Source organism: Rhinolophus sinicus, chromosome 16 (assembly GCF_057876585.1).
Source record: "Rhinolophus sinicus isolate RSI-liver-muscle chromosome 16, RSI-T2T, whole genome shotgun sequence".
In the NCBI taxonomy this organism is placed as follows: Eukaryota; Metazoa; Chordata; class Mammalia; order Chiroptera; family Rhinolophidae; genus Rhinolophus; species Rhinolophus sinicus.
In genome coordinates this window covers 139,042,511-139,058,930 of record NC_142516.1, presented here as the reverse complement: position 1 = coordinate 139,058,930, position 16,420 = coordinate 139,042,511, and the positions used below count along the sequence as shown (strand labels likewise).

At 41.6% G+C, this 16,420-nt stretch overlaps 1 protein-coding gene across 13 annotated transcripts in view; it reads left to right on the top strand.

Annotated features, from left to right (window-relative positions):
* The window catches only part of ARHGEF7 (Rho guanine nucleotide exchange factor 7), a 125,159-nt gene extending 109,668 nt beyond the window's left edge, over positions 1-15,491 (top strand). For 7 of the 13 annotated variants that reach the window (XM_074329524.2, XM_019746558.3, XM_074329528.2 and 4 more), the window contains 4 exons: positions 2,858-3,034; positions 11,240-11,339; positions 11,683-11,737; positions 12,824-15,491. In XM_074329524.2, the coding sequence (XP_074185625.1) occupies positions 2,858-3,034; positions 11,240-11,339; positions 11,683-11,737; positions 12,824-12,946 (455 nt within the window). In that variant the 3' untranslated portion in view covers positions 12,947-15,491. Of the gene's footprint in view, positions 1-2,857; positions 3,035-4,457; positions 5,916-11,239; positions 11,340-11,682; positions 11,738-12,823 lie in introns of those variants that run through there. The other 6 variants (XM_019746559.3, XM_019746564.3, XM_074329529.2 and 3 more) reach the window with 3 other exon arrangements.
* The last annotated feature ends 929 nt before the right edge of the window (positions 15,492-16,420 follow it).

Below are 16,420 nucleotides of genomic sequence, written 5' to 3'. Positions count from 1 at the left end.
ACATCAGCAGAAGATTCAGTCAATTCACTTATTTAAACTGTCCAAACTATTAGTGTGGTAGTGGGATTTTATATATATATATATATATATTTTTTTTTTCCTTCTTAGAGTTGTGAGAAAATAAACTTTTGAGTCCCCCACCTTTTTTTTAAATGATGGCATTTTTTTTAATTTTTGGAAGTAGACACCAATTAACTTATTAGGTAGATTTCAGTACCACTGAATTTACCTGTATGTTATGTGTAATGTCTTACATGAAAAATCTTCATCTATTGTAGAACAATAAAAAGGGTTTTTTTTAACTTCTTCAGCATTTGAATGGAGTGCAGCGCTGTGGGGCAGGTGGAGTAGTGCGTGTGGTTTGTTCAGAAGAAAGAGCTGAGTTTCCCTTTGCTGGGGCCGGGGCGGCCACAGGCATCACAGGGTGTCATTATTTTGTGCTGTTGTTTCTTAGGGGGGCTTTTTTTTTTTTTTTTTTTTTTAGAACTGGAGGACTTACATATTCTTTCTGGCATAAAAACTGGTTTCTATTAGATTTTGTGTTTTGGGTTCCCTTTCCACCCTGACATTTGGCAAATCACTTACGTCAACTTCATTTTTACCACCTGCAATATGGTGGTTTGAATCTGTGTCCTGTCCTGTTTTTAAACTAATACTGGGGAAGAAAAACCACAGAAAGAAAAGGTGGGAAAAGGAATTTCAACTGCTTTAGCTTTTGTTAAAGATGAAGATAGGCCGAACAGGCTTAAACCCCTGGTGGAATCTGCAGATAATCTAGAAACGTCCCTATGGCCAGTATTTTATATATCCCACACTAAGACTTCTTTGTACTCTGGTGAAAATGCCTTTCGTAGTGACTAATCAGCAGAGAAGGAGAAAAATGGAATGTAGAATGAGTATGCATAAAGTCAAGCAATAATTTGCAAATGCAGATTATTGTCATTTAAGATATTATAGCTTTGTGTATTTGATAAGTGATTGTATTTTTAAGTAATAGGCTGTAAAATGTGGCCATAGTTTTTTGGGTTTTGAATGTGGGATTTAAAAAAATTTCTCATCTCAACTTCAGTTATTTGAAATAAAATTTTAACCTGGCAGTCTCAGGTTAACAGACCCGGTAGTATGAGCTTTGTGTGTAATTTTATGAGAGCTGCATTTCTTCATCCAAGGACAGCGCCCTCCTTGTGATGTGCTGTGGCCTCGCTGCTTCTGGCTGCCTGAAAGGAATGGCTCATAGTTGGTGCAGATCTTTTCTTATCACATTGTCTGTATTATGTGTTTCCATCTCTGCTGTTGCAAGAAAAGCATCGGACAATACAGTAATTTTTTTTTAACCGATACATGAGCTAAGCACTCTGAGGCCTCATATATATAATTATATACGGCCTTAAACCTAACATTCTTAAGAGCAAGTCAGAAATTGATCCTTTATGCTGTAAAGGTGATGGCCTTAATAAATTTAGAAGTGGGATCAGACTGAAATTTAGAAGTGGGATCAGACTGACAAATGCAAATCACTCTCTAAAGAGAAACCTCACATTTTCTTTTCCTAAGAGAAATAAATTAGAATCTTATTCATATTAAATGTTTAGTGAAACAGGATAATGTATCTACCTAAAATTCAGCTCTGTTCAGTATTCATTTAGATGCCAAGAAGACTTTATAAACCAAACATCTTTGGTATTGATTTCTATCTCAAGGAGATAATGACCTTCATAGACTGTAGGGATTTAGTTGAAGAAATCCAAGCTAGTCCACTGCTTGTTCTTGTTATGGATTGGGAATGAAATGAACTTTGATCAGAAGCAGGAGCAGGATGGAACGAGTGTTGCTATGCCGTTCCCCATCACGGAGGGGCCCTTGGTTCCCAATGAGTGTCCTTCCAGCGTCCTCTGCCCCTGGCCCATTCCAGCCTGCATGTCTCTTGCACGGCCGCCTGGCCTGTACCATTGCATACAGTTGCCGAAAACTCATGGCTTATTTCTGCTCCCATTTTGTACCCACTTTTTTCTGTTGTCCTTTTTTTTTTTTTAACATAGTGGCATTACCAGTTCACGTCTCTCTTCCTGCCAGTAAAGGGGTCTGCCATCAGGGTTGATAACATTTGAACAGACATGGCTTCCCACTTTCTCCATATCTACTGGCTGAGCTCTGGTGAGCGCTCTAAGGAGTGGAGATGTGGGGTGATGGGAAATGAGAGGGAAGTGGACCCTATTTAATCCCTTTCTCCATTCTGAAATTTTTACAGTGGTTATAGTTTGGTAAGGTAAGTTTTTTTAGACCCCCATCATTAAGATGACTTCTGGTGATTTATAGTCTGGCAAAGAGATAGCTGAAGAAGTAAGTCAAAAATCCTTTGAAACTATTTTGCATTCAATATCCACTTAATGAATGAGAAGCGATTTTTAATTAACCACATAAATTGTACCTTTTACAAATAATGTCCTAAATGAGATTATTTGTTAGCAGAATGTGGAATAGAATTGGTTACTTGTCAAATGTTTATAGAATTTGTTTGTGGGCATGGGCTTAATTTGTAAAAGATGTAAGTGAGGGCTTAACAGCAGTATCTTTCAAAAGTAACGATTTGGAAACAATATCGTGATTTAGATTTATTTAAATAATAATTGATCTGGTTTTATTCTAAGGGTTGTACTAAGTTTGTTATTAAAACCCAGCCATAAATAAGGAGAAATGAACATTATTGCCGTTTTTAACAATATTTTCTCTTTTCCTTCTCTTCCCATCACCTTTTGCTTTTGTTTTCATGTTTTTGGTTGTGGCTCTTCCTGTCCGTCCTCCTCCTCATCCCACCTTTGCCTGTCACACCTGTCACTCCATCCCACCCCCGTCTTAGCATGGCAAGGCACTGACCTGATGCATAATCACGTCTTGGCTGATGATGACCAATCAAGTCTAGACTCCTTGGGTCGTCGCAGTAGCCTTTCTCGTTTGGAGCCTTCAGACCTCTCGGAAGACTCTGACTATGACAGTATATGGACAGCCCATAGTTACAGAATGGGTTCTACATCTCGTAAGAGCTGTTGCTCATATATCTCTCACCAGAACTAATGCACTTCTGAGCTTTTCTTAACAAATGCTTGTTGTATCGCAGCCTGCTTTTCTTAGATGTTTTCTTGCTGTTCCTTGTCTCTTTTATGTGATATTTTAACAACTTTTGAGAGCGTTTCTGATATTTCCCATTGTATTTTGTGGAGGCTTAATTACCAATTCGAGTATCCATTGAAGTTACTGACTGTTGGAAGAGATGGTATATTCACACAGCCTACACCCGAGGGTTCTTTTCTCAATGGGTAGTGGTGGTTTTATAGCTCCAAATGGTTTGGATTTTTTATTCTCAGTGTAGCAACTGTCTCATTTCTTTTTGGATACAGCTGTATGAACACTTTTATATTTTATACTGAAACCATGCAGGTTTGTGTTTTAAGTGCCAGCAGCACGGAGGAGACTCTGGCCTTATATGTAGGGATCTAACATTTTTATGTATGATGGACACGCTGATCAAGTAGTTGTGGAGAGATAAGAAAATAACATGCAACAAAAGTACTGAGTCCAGTTCAGACAGCCGTGTTCTGCAGGCTCCTCAGGGCACTTGGTGACATGAGCCATGTGTAGGTGTGGGCCTCAGGCCTTGGCGGGAGCACAGAAGAGCTGTCTGCACCCCCACAGCTCTGTACCACATGTGGTCTTCTCTGTGCCCGCTGTTTGCCCGTGGGTGGGAGTTCTGTCTGAAGGCCAGGTTACTTACTGTCAGAGCTCAGACACTCATTATCAAACCAAACTTTCCTTAATTGGAGTAATTTTTCTTAAATGGCACTTCGCAATCACTCCCCTGAAGGTTTAAAGTCCAAACTGAAGCATTCAGCCTCTGAAAGCAGGGGTCCGACTGCTTTCGGAGAGAGACGTTTGGTGTACTTAGCAAGGCGGTGCTTTGGCTTCGGTCACAGCCTGGCTGCACCCTGACATCCATATGGTGCTGCCTGCAAGGGACACGCTGTTTGCTTTCAGCAACTCGCTGCAGTGAAACTCCATTTACAGCAACCCCCTCCTGCGTAAGCCTCCTTCTGGATTGCAATGGGCATATCTGAGTCTATTGAAGACTTCAGTCAGTTGCCATGTAACTCACTTATAAGAAAATCTCACATTGGGGGGAACTCCCCCACTTTCCTGGGATTTGTTGTAAGGAGATTTCACTGGCCTCACTCAGACTAATTTCTGCTTCAAAATGAACTGAATGTAAAGTGTTGCATTCAGTTGTAGCATCCAAATCCACATCCGGTCATTTGCTAGCGGGGAAGAACTGTGTTCTCTCCCATGCATGCTATATTTGGTGTTAAAATGGAACCTTAAGGTTGTGTTTTAAGTATTCATTGAAACCAGCTTCAGAAAGCAAGATGCCATAATAAATTGGGAATAACATTTTTTCCTTTCTTCAGGGTGGCTGTAATTCCAGGTGGCTGTGAATTCTCTCTTCTCTCACCACACCTCCTTCGCCAAACCCATGTATTCAGTGTTCTGGTCTTGTTTGCACAGAGATACTCTGATGCGCTGCACCATTGTTTCCTGGCAGCTGGGTCCCGTGGCTCACAAGCCCAGAGGTGCTAGTGAACTCCTGCTGTAGCATATTGCTTAGAACGTCAGACAGCTTCAGGACTGCATGCAGCGAGGCCATTAGGAAAACTGATAATACCACATAGCTGTCTGTTGCCAAGCTTTATGCCATCCGGAGATTTCATAGTTTTATATGCATTAGTATAAATGAGAAAGTTGAAGAGCAGTCTTTTAACATTAGTCAGAGCCCAGTATTAACCCACAGTAGAGGTGGCGTTTATGTATGTTCAGCCAAATAGCAAGTGGAAGTTTTGGAGAAATTTAACTACGAAGTTGATATACTTACTCAGTACCATGCAAGGAATTTAGAAGTGATTTTGTTTTATTTTATATTACGTAGAGTCATTACCTTTTCTGATAGTAATAATAGAACATCTTTTTGTTTGCTTTGAAACTATAATAATTGGTGCATTGGCTTAGGTGCCTTTGCCATGCCTTAGTAAACTTGGGTTTCCTATGTCATGTGCTGTATATATCACAGCATTGAGTACAGTTGCTGCACTTGGATTTTCCTTTAACACCAAGTATCATTTGGGTTGTCTTAATGAGACATTTTCATTTTCTGTACACCAAAGTTTTGACACTTTCCCATCATTCTTTTTTGCACCAGTTAAAGCCATTTTGATGATGATTTTTGTTGATGCTAAGATCACTGCAGAATAACAACCTGGCGTTTTGTTTGTTGGATTTGTTTTGAATGTCTGGCACCATTAGCTCTTGTGACCTGGTTGGAAGTATTAGTGCCACCGGCCTGAAAACAGTTCTTGTGTGGCAGTGGTGATATGGCGTCCAAAGGGCTGTGTTTCTACTTCTGTGGAATTTAGTCATGCTGAAATAGTATTTTATGTTTATGCAATTCTGTAATATCTATGTGTACAGTTAGTATTATAATGGAAGGATGAAGAATTTGAACTAGAAGGTAGGTTAAAGCCATTACCAGGCCCTTTGTAAATGGCCTAAATGGTGTCCCCATTGAATTAACACTTGCCACAAGTATATAAGCTATATTGTGTTTTGCATAAAATTGCCAAAACACAGTAATGTGTATATAGTGGTATAAGACCTGGAAAAAATTTATATATTGTGCTTTTTATCTGTGAATGGGAAAGCCATTTTTAGTGGATGACTGCCATTTGAAGACTCAGTTGGATGTATACCTGAATGTTGCATTGTATTGTACAGTATGCATATAATTGTTTGTGGTTGCATATGGCAATGAAGTGTTTGTTTTATATAAAAAAGACATCTGTTATGTACAGTTGAAATAAATTTTGCATTTGCTAGCCTGTGGCTTTTAATATTTGTTACACGGGGGGAGGGAGAGTAGCATAGTTTGCAGTTTAATATGATTTGGCTGTTCTCCTGAACGTTGTCTTCCAAAGGAAGGCTGAGTGATAGAACACTTTCTATCTGCCTTGATAGAAAAGCTTGCACTTTCTTAGTTCAAATATGTTCTAAGCAATACAAGGTCACTCCTTGTACATTTTTATTTCATCTATTTCCCTCTAATTTTATGAATACGTTTTCAGTCACTGGGAGGTTTGTCTTCAGAGTGAAGCATTCTCGTGTTTTGTTTTGTTTTGTTTTTTTGGTATGTGTGTGTGCATAAATGGGGGGGGGAGAGCCCAACTTTAATAGGTTTTTATTTAGACTAAGGTTAGTTTTGATTTTTCTATAAAGTGCATGGCAAGCTGACTAGGAAAACCAAAATAAAAGGAAAGGAAAAGAACTGCCTGTGCCAATACAGGTGCAAACGATAAACAAATGCAAATCACTCTCTAAAGAGAAACCTCACATTTTCTTTTCTTAAGAGAAATAAATTAGAATCTTATCATAGCCATAAATAACAAAGTGGCCTTTTGAAGAAATTTTATTCAGTAGATTTTTTGAAGTGTAATATTTTGCTTTATTCTGAAAGTTATTTCAGTTCCAGTTGAGTATAATTAGATACAGATTTTAGAAAGATTATGAATTTAAGAAGTCGTGAGTTTTGCTACAAATATAGCGACTGCTGGCCAGATAGGCAGATATACTCTGCTGACAAACTGTTTCTAGGCTTTTGGTGGAAGCCAACTCACTCATCTGTACACACACACCACGCGTGTGCCCTGGGTTTGACAGAGTCGTGTGTTGTCAGATCAGGCACCGAAGGACAGCGGTGCCCTGGTGTGGGAGCCCTCCTGTTGCTGCCTGGCCGAGTCATCTGTCTGTAACACGGAAATGTTCAATCAATCTGTGTTTCTCAAACTAAGGCCCACCGTCCTCTGGGGGTCAGTGAGTGTGTTAGGGTCAGGGTTCTACGTGTGTCTCAGCTTCTGGATCACACTTCTGAGGTACTCCCAGGGGCCTGCTGTCTCTCCAGCTGCGTGGTGCAGAGTGACCCCTGCTGATGGCAATGTGGAAACGTCATTGCCTCTTTGTCAGGGTCATTAGTGGCTGGATCCCAAGCCTCTGCAGACCTGTTCTGGGAGTCCTCAGGTTTGAGAAATGCTGGATTTGTGCTAAGTGTAAGTGATTGTTTCACTGTACTCACCTCTACAATGAGCAACAATAGCAAAACCAACCAGCATTTATGTGTTTGTGTTTATAGATAGGATTATAGGCTAGTCTAGCATTCTTCAAAATATTATCCAGAAAACTGCAAAAAGTTAATATTGATGCTGGGGGAAAAAAAGTTCAATACTCAGGCAAATTTAGGAAATGCTGAAATAAAGTTCAATGGGTATTTTTACTGCAAGCCCTCTGAAAACCTTAGAAATGCTACAGGTGCACTGTGACTCTCTAAGAAGTGGCTATAGCATTGAGCATTTTTCCGAGTTGTGTTGCAGAACCCCTTTGTTATCTCCTAGAAACACAAAACTTTGTCCAAGTTTGGGAAACACAGATCTTGGGTACCCTCATGAACCTATCTGTTCATCTGTGTCTCAGCCGCTTTTAGAGGATTTTAAATAAAGCGATAGAATAGTTTCTGGGAGTTCCGCTATTAAATTGTTTTTCCAACGTAAGTAGTTCAGGGAAAACATACTGTGATACCTCTAAAAATACTTCAGTAATCTTTGAGATAACTTGTTAAGTCTGTTTACTTGCTAAAACTTTGTACTTATAGAAGTAGTCAACTTATTTTTAAACCTGACTGGAGACCATTCCTTTATTGTTTTGTTGAAAGATTTAACATTTTTTTCAGTCATTTTAGAAATGTTATATTGAAACTAGACAGATTATTAGAATCCCATGGATTTCTATGCAGGAACTAATTAATCTTCATTTACAAGCCTCCTGGTTCACCATCAAATCCATAAACGGCGTTTTTCACATTGGCATGTTTTAGGATTCAAGCAGTTAATACATTCTGTCTATAATATTCTCAAACTTAACATTTTTATAATATATTGTTAAATTCTTGTGTTGCTGGAAGTGTATTTGCAAAAATAAGAACCATGTCACGCATGTGCAACTGTTGTACCAGTTCTTGTAGGTTTTAGTTTCTCTGATTTAGTGATGTTATATCATGGAATTTAAGGCTTTTTTTTTTTAATCTTTATTAGGTCATCTGGTAAAGATATTTATAAAATGTACTTTTTAAATGAATCCTTGGAACATCTCTTCAGAGATGGTTAGTTTTGTTCCTCTGTTTTACGAGTCATGAAGTTGAGGCTCCGTGGTTAAGTGATGGGCCTGAGTTTGTGGAAGACAGACAGCCCCACTGACGGGGTGTGAGCACGAGGTCAGGTGGCCTCGGCCCCTGCAGGACCGCGAACTGCTGTCTGACCCGTTTCTTTACAAAGTAGACATCCCTTGTGATTCTATTCTATATGTCGTTTGCACATTTTCACGCTGGAAACATTGCCCAGGAAGCTGAAAAGATGCCAAAATAATTGAAATGCATAGAATTTAATATTCCCTCAAGTGCTGTTAACATAAAAATATTTTCAGTTTCATTAACCCATTTGAAGAAATGTATTACAAACTGAATGTGACAGATGCGCAACGGATAACTTTTTTGGTTTGACTACAACACAGTCAACAACTGTTTGAGCTCAAAGCAGGTAACAGTGGGAAAACTTAGGAGCTCACTAAACTGTCTGATGTCATCAGTTTGCTTCTCTCCACAGCTCAAATTAAGTAAAGCCATTTGTTTTCTACACATGTGATATACACATCTGAATCTTTACGAATCCTTTTCTGTTTTCCCAGGAAAATAGCACAAGAATTAACTATTCTTAGAAAAATGTGGGTAACATTTGTGTTTGTATCTGAAGGACAGAATTTTCCTCAGCCTGCAGAATTTTTAACCTAGCTACTGTGTTTCCCCGAAAATAAGACCGGATCTTATATTAATTTTTGCTCCAAAAGATGCATTAGGGCTTATTATGTTCAGGGGCTGTCGTCCTGAAAAATCATGCTAGGGCTTATTTTCCAGTGAGGTCTTATTTTTTGGGAAACACAGTTGCATCCCTGTGCTTTCTCAGTAGTTTGTTGCACATACCAATAGCCCTTATAAGCAGTGTTTTCCCAGGCAGCCCAGAGGTCCTGGTAGCATTCCCCATCAACCCAGAAAAGCCCAGAAGAAGACATGCCGCAGCCCCTCGCAGTGCCATGACACCTGGAGCAGGCATTACTCTGGGGAGGCGTAATGATGTCTAAAAATGTGTCCTTCTCTGGGACCATGTCTTGAAGGGTATTACCCTTTGTCTGAAAAGTAATTTCCTGGCTGTGCAAGTCACTGTGTGACCAAGTGGAGTGTGGCCTCAGTGGGGTACCTCCCGCAACCCGTCAGTGACAAGACCTGCTGGCCCAAGGTGTACAGCACGGTGTGGACACACTAGCGGAGGCTTGTCTTGAAATAGTACTTGACAGATCTTTGTACACACTCATGCCTGTACACCAGCTCATTACGGCTGTGACAAAATTCCAAGGACCACATGTGATGATAATACTAAGGTTATTCTCAGTACACATAAAGGCCCTTCCCTTTATTGACATAAAAAAATATATATATATGTATATATGTATGTATGTTGAAGCTTGTGCTGTGTAACATAGAATTGTATTGCCTACCCAGAGCTTAATCTTCTTACACCTGAGATAACAAAGGAGGTCAGCATCTTCATTTGGTTCAGTTCCGGACGTAACGGTTTCCCAGCGTGCTTGTATTTGATACCCTCCCCAGGCTGTGAGACTGGGACAGAGCAGGTTTTGCAGGTATCCAAACGGCAGCAGGGCCAGACTTGGCCAAGGCCCTGTGGCTGGTTAACCCAGTCCTTTTCCCTGCAGCGCGCTGCCGTGGAAATGATAGAGGTACTCCATGGATGTCAGTAACATTTTATTAGCCCTTTTCTCTTCAAGCTTTGATAGTAATTGTTAACCTTGTTCCATTCAGAGGAATAAAAGCTTATAGTAAAATGCTCATGAAACTATTCTTTAAAATTAAACTGTTGAAACATTGGTATTATGCTGAACATACCCATGGTACGAGGATGCACAAATGGCCATCTTATAATTTGATGAATTTTGAGGAAGGAAGTTAAAGATAAACCAGAAAAAACAAGATCAAGCAAGTTGAACTGCCATCTCCATGATTGATTAGCATATAGTAAACATCCCAAGTATATTTTTTTAATGGAGAAATGTTTATTTTATCACAATACCACTTGCAAGTGTTTGTATTCTCTGGTAGACTATATCCTTCCTCAAATTTGCATCTGATGCAATTTTTCAAAAACATAAATACACGTGATAGTGCCATGTAACCTTTAAGACAATACTATTTTCTTTAAAGAAAGATGATTTTCTTCCTTGTATGCTTAAATAAGATTTGATTATCTTTTCTCACCTTTTCAAATAAATATTTGGGTTTCTCAGTTAATAGCTAAAGTACCTATTCTGTGGCAAATGTTTATTGGCACTGTCCTAGGCAAGCTGTTGTGCTGGGAGTTGGTACAATGGCATAAACTTCTGTCTGACATTGTGAACAATTTCCTTCCATTTGGCAAAATGTTTATATTGCAGGGAATGTAGAATAAAGTTTTCCTAAGAGAACCAAGTAATAAATTTCACTTTTTCTAAACCATGTGCCATAATATCTTTATTTTTAACTATCACTCTAGAGTTAAAGATTTTAATTGCCAGTATTAAATTTATAAACACTCAGCGTATATGTACTATATAAGTCTGACACATCTTTCTAAGATTCCTGGAATAATATGTCTCAAAGTTTGGTTGATTTGGATATTTATTTAAAAAAAATAGATATTCCAAAATACCCAGGGCACTGTGGTCAGAACCTTTAATTTTCTATCTGTGGAAAAATTCAGGCTTTTAAATATCTGTAATCCAGATTTAGAAACTGAAGCTTAATAAATTAAACAAAGGCTAATGTTTTCTTTCCTCTATAATGCTTAGGAAAAGATTGAGTTTGATAGAGGTAGAGAAAGTTGGTAAAAGTTGTCCTTCCCTATTTTATCTAGCAAGTAATTATTTTTTTTAATGCACACTCCCTGGAATTTAATATTAATGTTTAAGTAGTGTTGTACAGTCCTTTTGAGTCCTGCCATGATATTTACCTGTGGGTTTTTGTTTTTTTGTTGTTGTTTTTTAATGATAATAGGTTCACGCAAAGAATCTGCTCCACAAGTTTTGCTTCCAGAAGAAGAAAAAATTATAGTCGAAGAAACTAAAAGTAATGGTCAGACAGTGATAGAAGAAAAGTAAGATGTATTCCAGTTTTTTAAAGCAGGCATGTGGGTGTGTGGAGGGGCGGCGAGGGGTTGGGATAGCAGGAGGGGTGGAGCAGGAGTCAGAAAAATTCTGGGAGGGCTGGGGTATGGCTTCAGCAACGGCTGCTTTGTTTCCTCGCAGAATGGAGAACTTTGACTAGGCTCTAAGTTGCGTACAGACGTTGTTCTAACGTGTAGGAATTTAGATACCTAGTGAGAAGGGCAGAGCACCACTGTTTATCTCGCCCGGCATTGTCATGTCTCCTGGTAAAAGGTTCTGTGTCCTCTTCACTCCTCGTCCTTGTTCAGGTGTTCGTTCCGTTTTCTATTCCAGGAGCCTTGTCGATACTGTCTACGCATTGAAGGATGAAGTCCAAGAATTAAGGCAGGTGAGTCATATCAGTTTTTAATGTTTTTTTAAATGGGGGGAAAGAGGAACACTGTGAAAACAAGCTGGTTGTGCAGAAGCAAAATAATACAGAAAGGAGATCCTGCTTTTCCGAATTCCAGCAGATCAAATAATTGGGTCTTTTGTAAATGTGATAGACCAGAAATGAATCTTCAGAGAGACTTGCTTAAACTCTTTGTACTGTTTTTGACATCTCAAATTGTGTTAGAATAATCATTTTAAAAAATCTAAAAATCCATCTAGTTAAAAATTTTATTAAATACCTGCTGTGACTATTGTCTGCCACTTGCTGGTATAACAAACACATGGCTCTTGTTTCTGCGAAGCCAAATCACAAGTCAGTTAAATGTAGTATATTTTGTGTATTTGTATGTCATTTGTACAAACGGCTTTGGTCCCCGAGGAGGGAGTGGTAAGTGCTTCGCACCAAGAGAGGAGGTGAGAGGGGAGGCTGAGGAGAAGCCCGAGCACAGCGTGATTAGGGGTTGGGTACACGCAGAGCTGCTGCTGTCAGCCGTCCGAGGCAGCTTCAGGTACCTGTCTTCCTCTCAGGGGCTTCCGGGTTCCTGCTTCACCCTTGGAATGGGGTACACCTTTGTGCATGTGCTTCCCCATGCAGAGGAATGATTGGCTGCACACTGGGAAGCAGGCGCTTACTCATTCACTTGCCTATTCATTCAGTTGCTGTTAACTTCCATTCTTACGTAACTTGAAAATCATTACAAATAAAAGAGTAGGTGGGATACAAGTTGTTCCTTTTGCTATTTTCAGCCATTTTCTTATATGGTATGTTATACAGAAATTCTCTCATTCAGTAGTTAGAGACTTAAGTTGTAAGAGACGCTAGGACTGTTTTTCCGTCTGCGATTTGTCTTGGCTCCAGGAGCAACTGTGCAGTCAGGAGTCCCAAGTGCCTACTTAGACATTTGGCCGTCATGCTGAGTATACCCAGGACCGCAGCACGGGGAGTCCAGCCCAGGATTTCATTCAGCCAGGTCTCCTGGGGAAAAGAAAGTGGGCTTCACGCCAAAGGCAGTGAATGTCATGTGCTCTGCTTCATTTACAGGATAATAAAAAGATGAAGAAATCTCTGGAGGAAGAACAGAGAGCCCGCAAAGACCTGGAGAAGCTGGTGAGGAAAGTTCTAAAGAACATGAACGACCCTGCTTGGGACGAGACCAACCTCTAAGGAACGAACGTCCTGGGTTCTTGTTCAAAGACCAGTTATAAGACCACGTTGGGCACTCAGGACTCCCCGGTGTGACATTCAGGACCACAGGACAGGGCTGGGTGAACGTCGTCTTGCTTTCTGTGCATAGAAAAGCTGGAGTTTTTATCACACGAATAGGAACGGTCACACTGTTCCTGAGGAATCCAAACATGAGGTGTAGTCACTGAGGGCTGAACTGCATTAATCTTACTCTGGTAACATCTCAATTACCTCATTTTGCAATAAGTGCAGTGACTGACTACAAATCCTGCTCTTTCGGGCTTTTATTGACTATACATAAATATTATATATACATGTTTCTTGTAAATGCTCCATTTTGAATGCATATCCATGATTGTTAGATCTGGGCTGATACCCGTGCTCGAATTTCCTTTCCACTCACCTCTGGTCCCGTGAACTAGAAGTGGCCCAGCGCGCACATGGAAAGCGGGGGCGTGGAGGGTGGCTGCTGGCTCTTGGTAGGTGCCCGACCGTTCACCGCGATAGCACCCGCAGTGCTCTAAAAGACGTCCCACCTCGGTCTGCCTCACTAACCTTATTTATAGCTGCACAGATGCTTCACTGCCATTTGAGAGTCTTCTGGGAAAGCAGTGCTGCGGTCACCGACGTGTGGTGGGCCCGAGTACGGCGCCCTGGCTGAATGAGGGCGAGCCTGGGCCCCAGCCACGGGTCCGAGGAGATCCCGCACACCACGTGTCCAGCAGCAGGCGTCACCCCGGTCTGCACGTGTGGGTGCTGTGGTCAGTATTCACTGCAGCCGCAGCAATCGCACAGACTTCTGTCGGCTAGTTGAAACACTCGGACAAAGTGTGCTGTTTCGTCCTACCCCAAAAAGAGGACGCTTCACTAGAACCTGTAAATAAAATGTGTTATTTATTACCTGTCAGTGCAGAAGGCGAATTGAGGTGCTGCCGTGAGCCGACCTGGACGGGTAGGATTGCTTTGTCAGGCCAGGCTAAGCCCTGAGCTTTGTTTTACCATCAGGGTACAGCCGGCGTTACCTCAGTGCTCACGGGAAAAGAAGTGTTTCTCTCTTTCAGCAAGAATAAAGCAATATACGTCTTAAATTCCACCTAACAATGAAAGTTTAAATGCGGGTCCATTCCCTCCCTCCCTCCCCGCAGCGGAGCAGCCAGGAGGAAGTGGGTCCTAGCCCTAGCTCCACTGACCGCTGGGCCAGGGGCTCTGGGCAGCTCAGCCTTGGAGGCCAGCCCGCCTGGCCCTCTGCCTCAGAGATAGGGTCACGGTCTTACAGGAACTGTGCTTTCCTTTCCCTCTCTTCTAAAGAGGTTGGTTTTAAAGCGAGACAGCGTCTTCCTGGAACAAGTGGGATATCTTTAGAAACCCAAAATTGCATCCCTGTGCATTAGACACTTCTCAGAAATACCCACTTGGCATCAGATGTGACAGATTTGCGATCTGTTTACTGGTGAAGTGACCCTTTAAGTGCATTGGAATCTTCTGATGCCTATGAAACGAGTTGGTTTTCTGGTTGTCCACGGCCCTGATTCCCTGTCCTCGCTCTTCAATCCCTGTGCCCGCCCGTCTCCCACTGGAGGGCAGTCACCTGGGCAGTGCCCTCGTGGCTGCAAACTCAGCAGGTGTGTTTGGGGCCAGCATTGACCTGCCTACACTTGATCTTTCAACTAGAATTGCCAACTTCCTGTATTTAGCATTTTGTTCATTAGTAATAGGAGAGAAAAGATTGTTTTTTTGTAAACTCTGTTTTTACAGTCGTATTTTTGGTGATGCATAAGACATTGCAGTGACAAACAAATTTGAGTATACTGAAATTTGCTGTCTTAGGCAGATTTAACTCAGGAACAACATTCATCACCTGGTCTCTCCACCGCCGTGTGACAGGCAGTGTTGCCGACGGCACCCCAGGACGGGTCTCGGGCAGAACCTGCCTTAAACTGTTGATGGACGCGTCAAGTGAGAACACTTGTGTTTTTACTGTCCCTGTCTCTGATGGGGTGGACAGTTGAGATGCTTGTGTCATGCATTACCTTTTCTTCCCATGGATCCAGTATTTTACTCAATTTTTTAGGGAGCAGAGAATGTGTCTGAGAGTAATTCTTATCGAACTGCACTATTTTGTAAATAGACTATGTTTTTCCGTGTGACCTTCTGAGGGGTTGGGAACTGATGGGAATGGTAGGTAGAAGGGCACTGTTTGCCCTATAGGTTACTTCTCTACTCTCCCCTTTGATGGACGAGGAGACGAAGCCATTCCTGCCCTGAGATGCGAAGCACTTTGAGTGCCACACGATGTGGCATTGGAGCTCTGTCCATTGTGCTTCTCGGTGCCCGCCTGTCCACGTGTGCCGGTGCGGCCAGAATGTTGAAAGCCACCTGGCTTCATGTGGACTTCCTGCTGTCCGTCACTTCTTCATTTCCCCATTCATAGCAGTCGGGACACTTCACATAGATGCCACAGACGGCCCTGGCATTGACTACTCATGCTCTGTTGTTGTAATTATTAAACTGGTTATTTTCCTTATGTTACAAATATGTCAGTGTTTTCTATGATGTGTTTGTGTGTGTGTGTGTGTGTGTGTGTGTGTGTGTGTGTGTGTGTGTTGTTACCTTTACACTTTATTTTGACAGTTTCTTATTGCTGGGTGAATTTTTGACACTGGAAAATAATCATGTTTGCCTTTAAAATCTAGGGTTTCGGGATATTTGAAGATAAATAAGATTAGAAAATGGGAAGTTTTAGGGAAGGAAACCAAAGGGAAAGCTGACACTGTTAGATGTGCCTTCTGTCTGCCATTGTAGAGTCATGACTTTCACTTTGGAAGGTGCTCAGTCAAGCATGTTGCGGGGTTGGATAAGTGAAAGTAGTTCTCATGAGTGCTGTGCGTCCTCCCAGGAATGCAGGGACAGCGGAACTGGCTTGTCTATACCAGCCTTGCCCTTCCCTGACCCTCCCTCCAGGCGGCCCCTCCGGGTCCCGTTAAGACGGCTGGAAAACAGTATATAGGGAAGAAAACAAGGCACGAGTTAGACCGCCGCGCTGGGAGTGTGAACAGTTCCCTTGGTGTGTCTCCCTCTCTTTCAGAATTTCAACCTTTAGACCTAAGGGTTTGAGCTGATCTTGGTCACTGTGATTTTCTGTTAAATAACTTAGAAACCACTACTTTGTCATCTTTCTACCAAATTGTAGGGAGACATAGGAGGGTATGTATATCTTGTAGAAAAACCAGTCTGGTTTGATGTTTGCATCTGTGTGGTGGTTCACATTTTTCATAGTCCCTTAATACTCCCCCCTGCAGAAGACAAGCCTACGAGGTGGTGAGGACAGATGTCAAGGCCACGCCTGCAGCTGTGAATGCTCGTGCATCCCAATTGAGAGTGCCCACGAGGACAGGGGAGCCCGAAGCGGGAAGCCTGGAGTCCCCGCCAGATGTGATGGGGTGATGGGGTGTC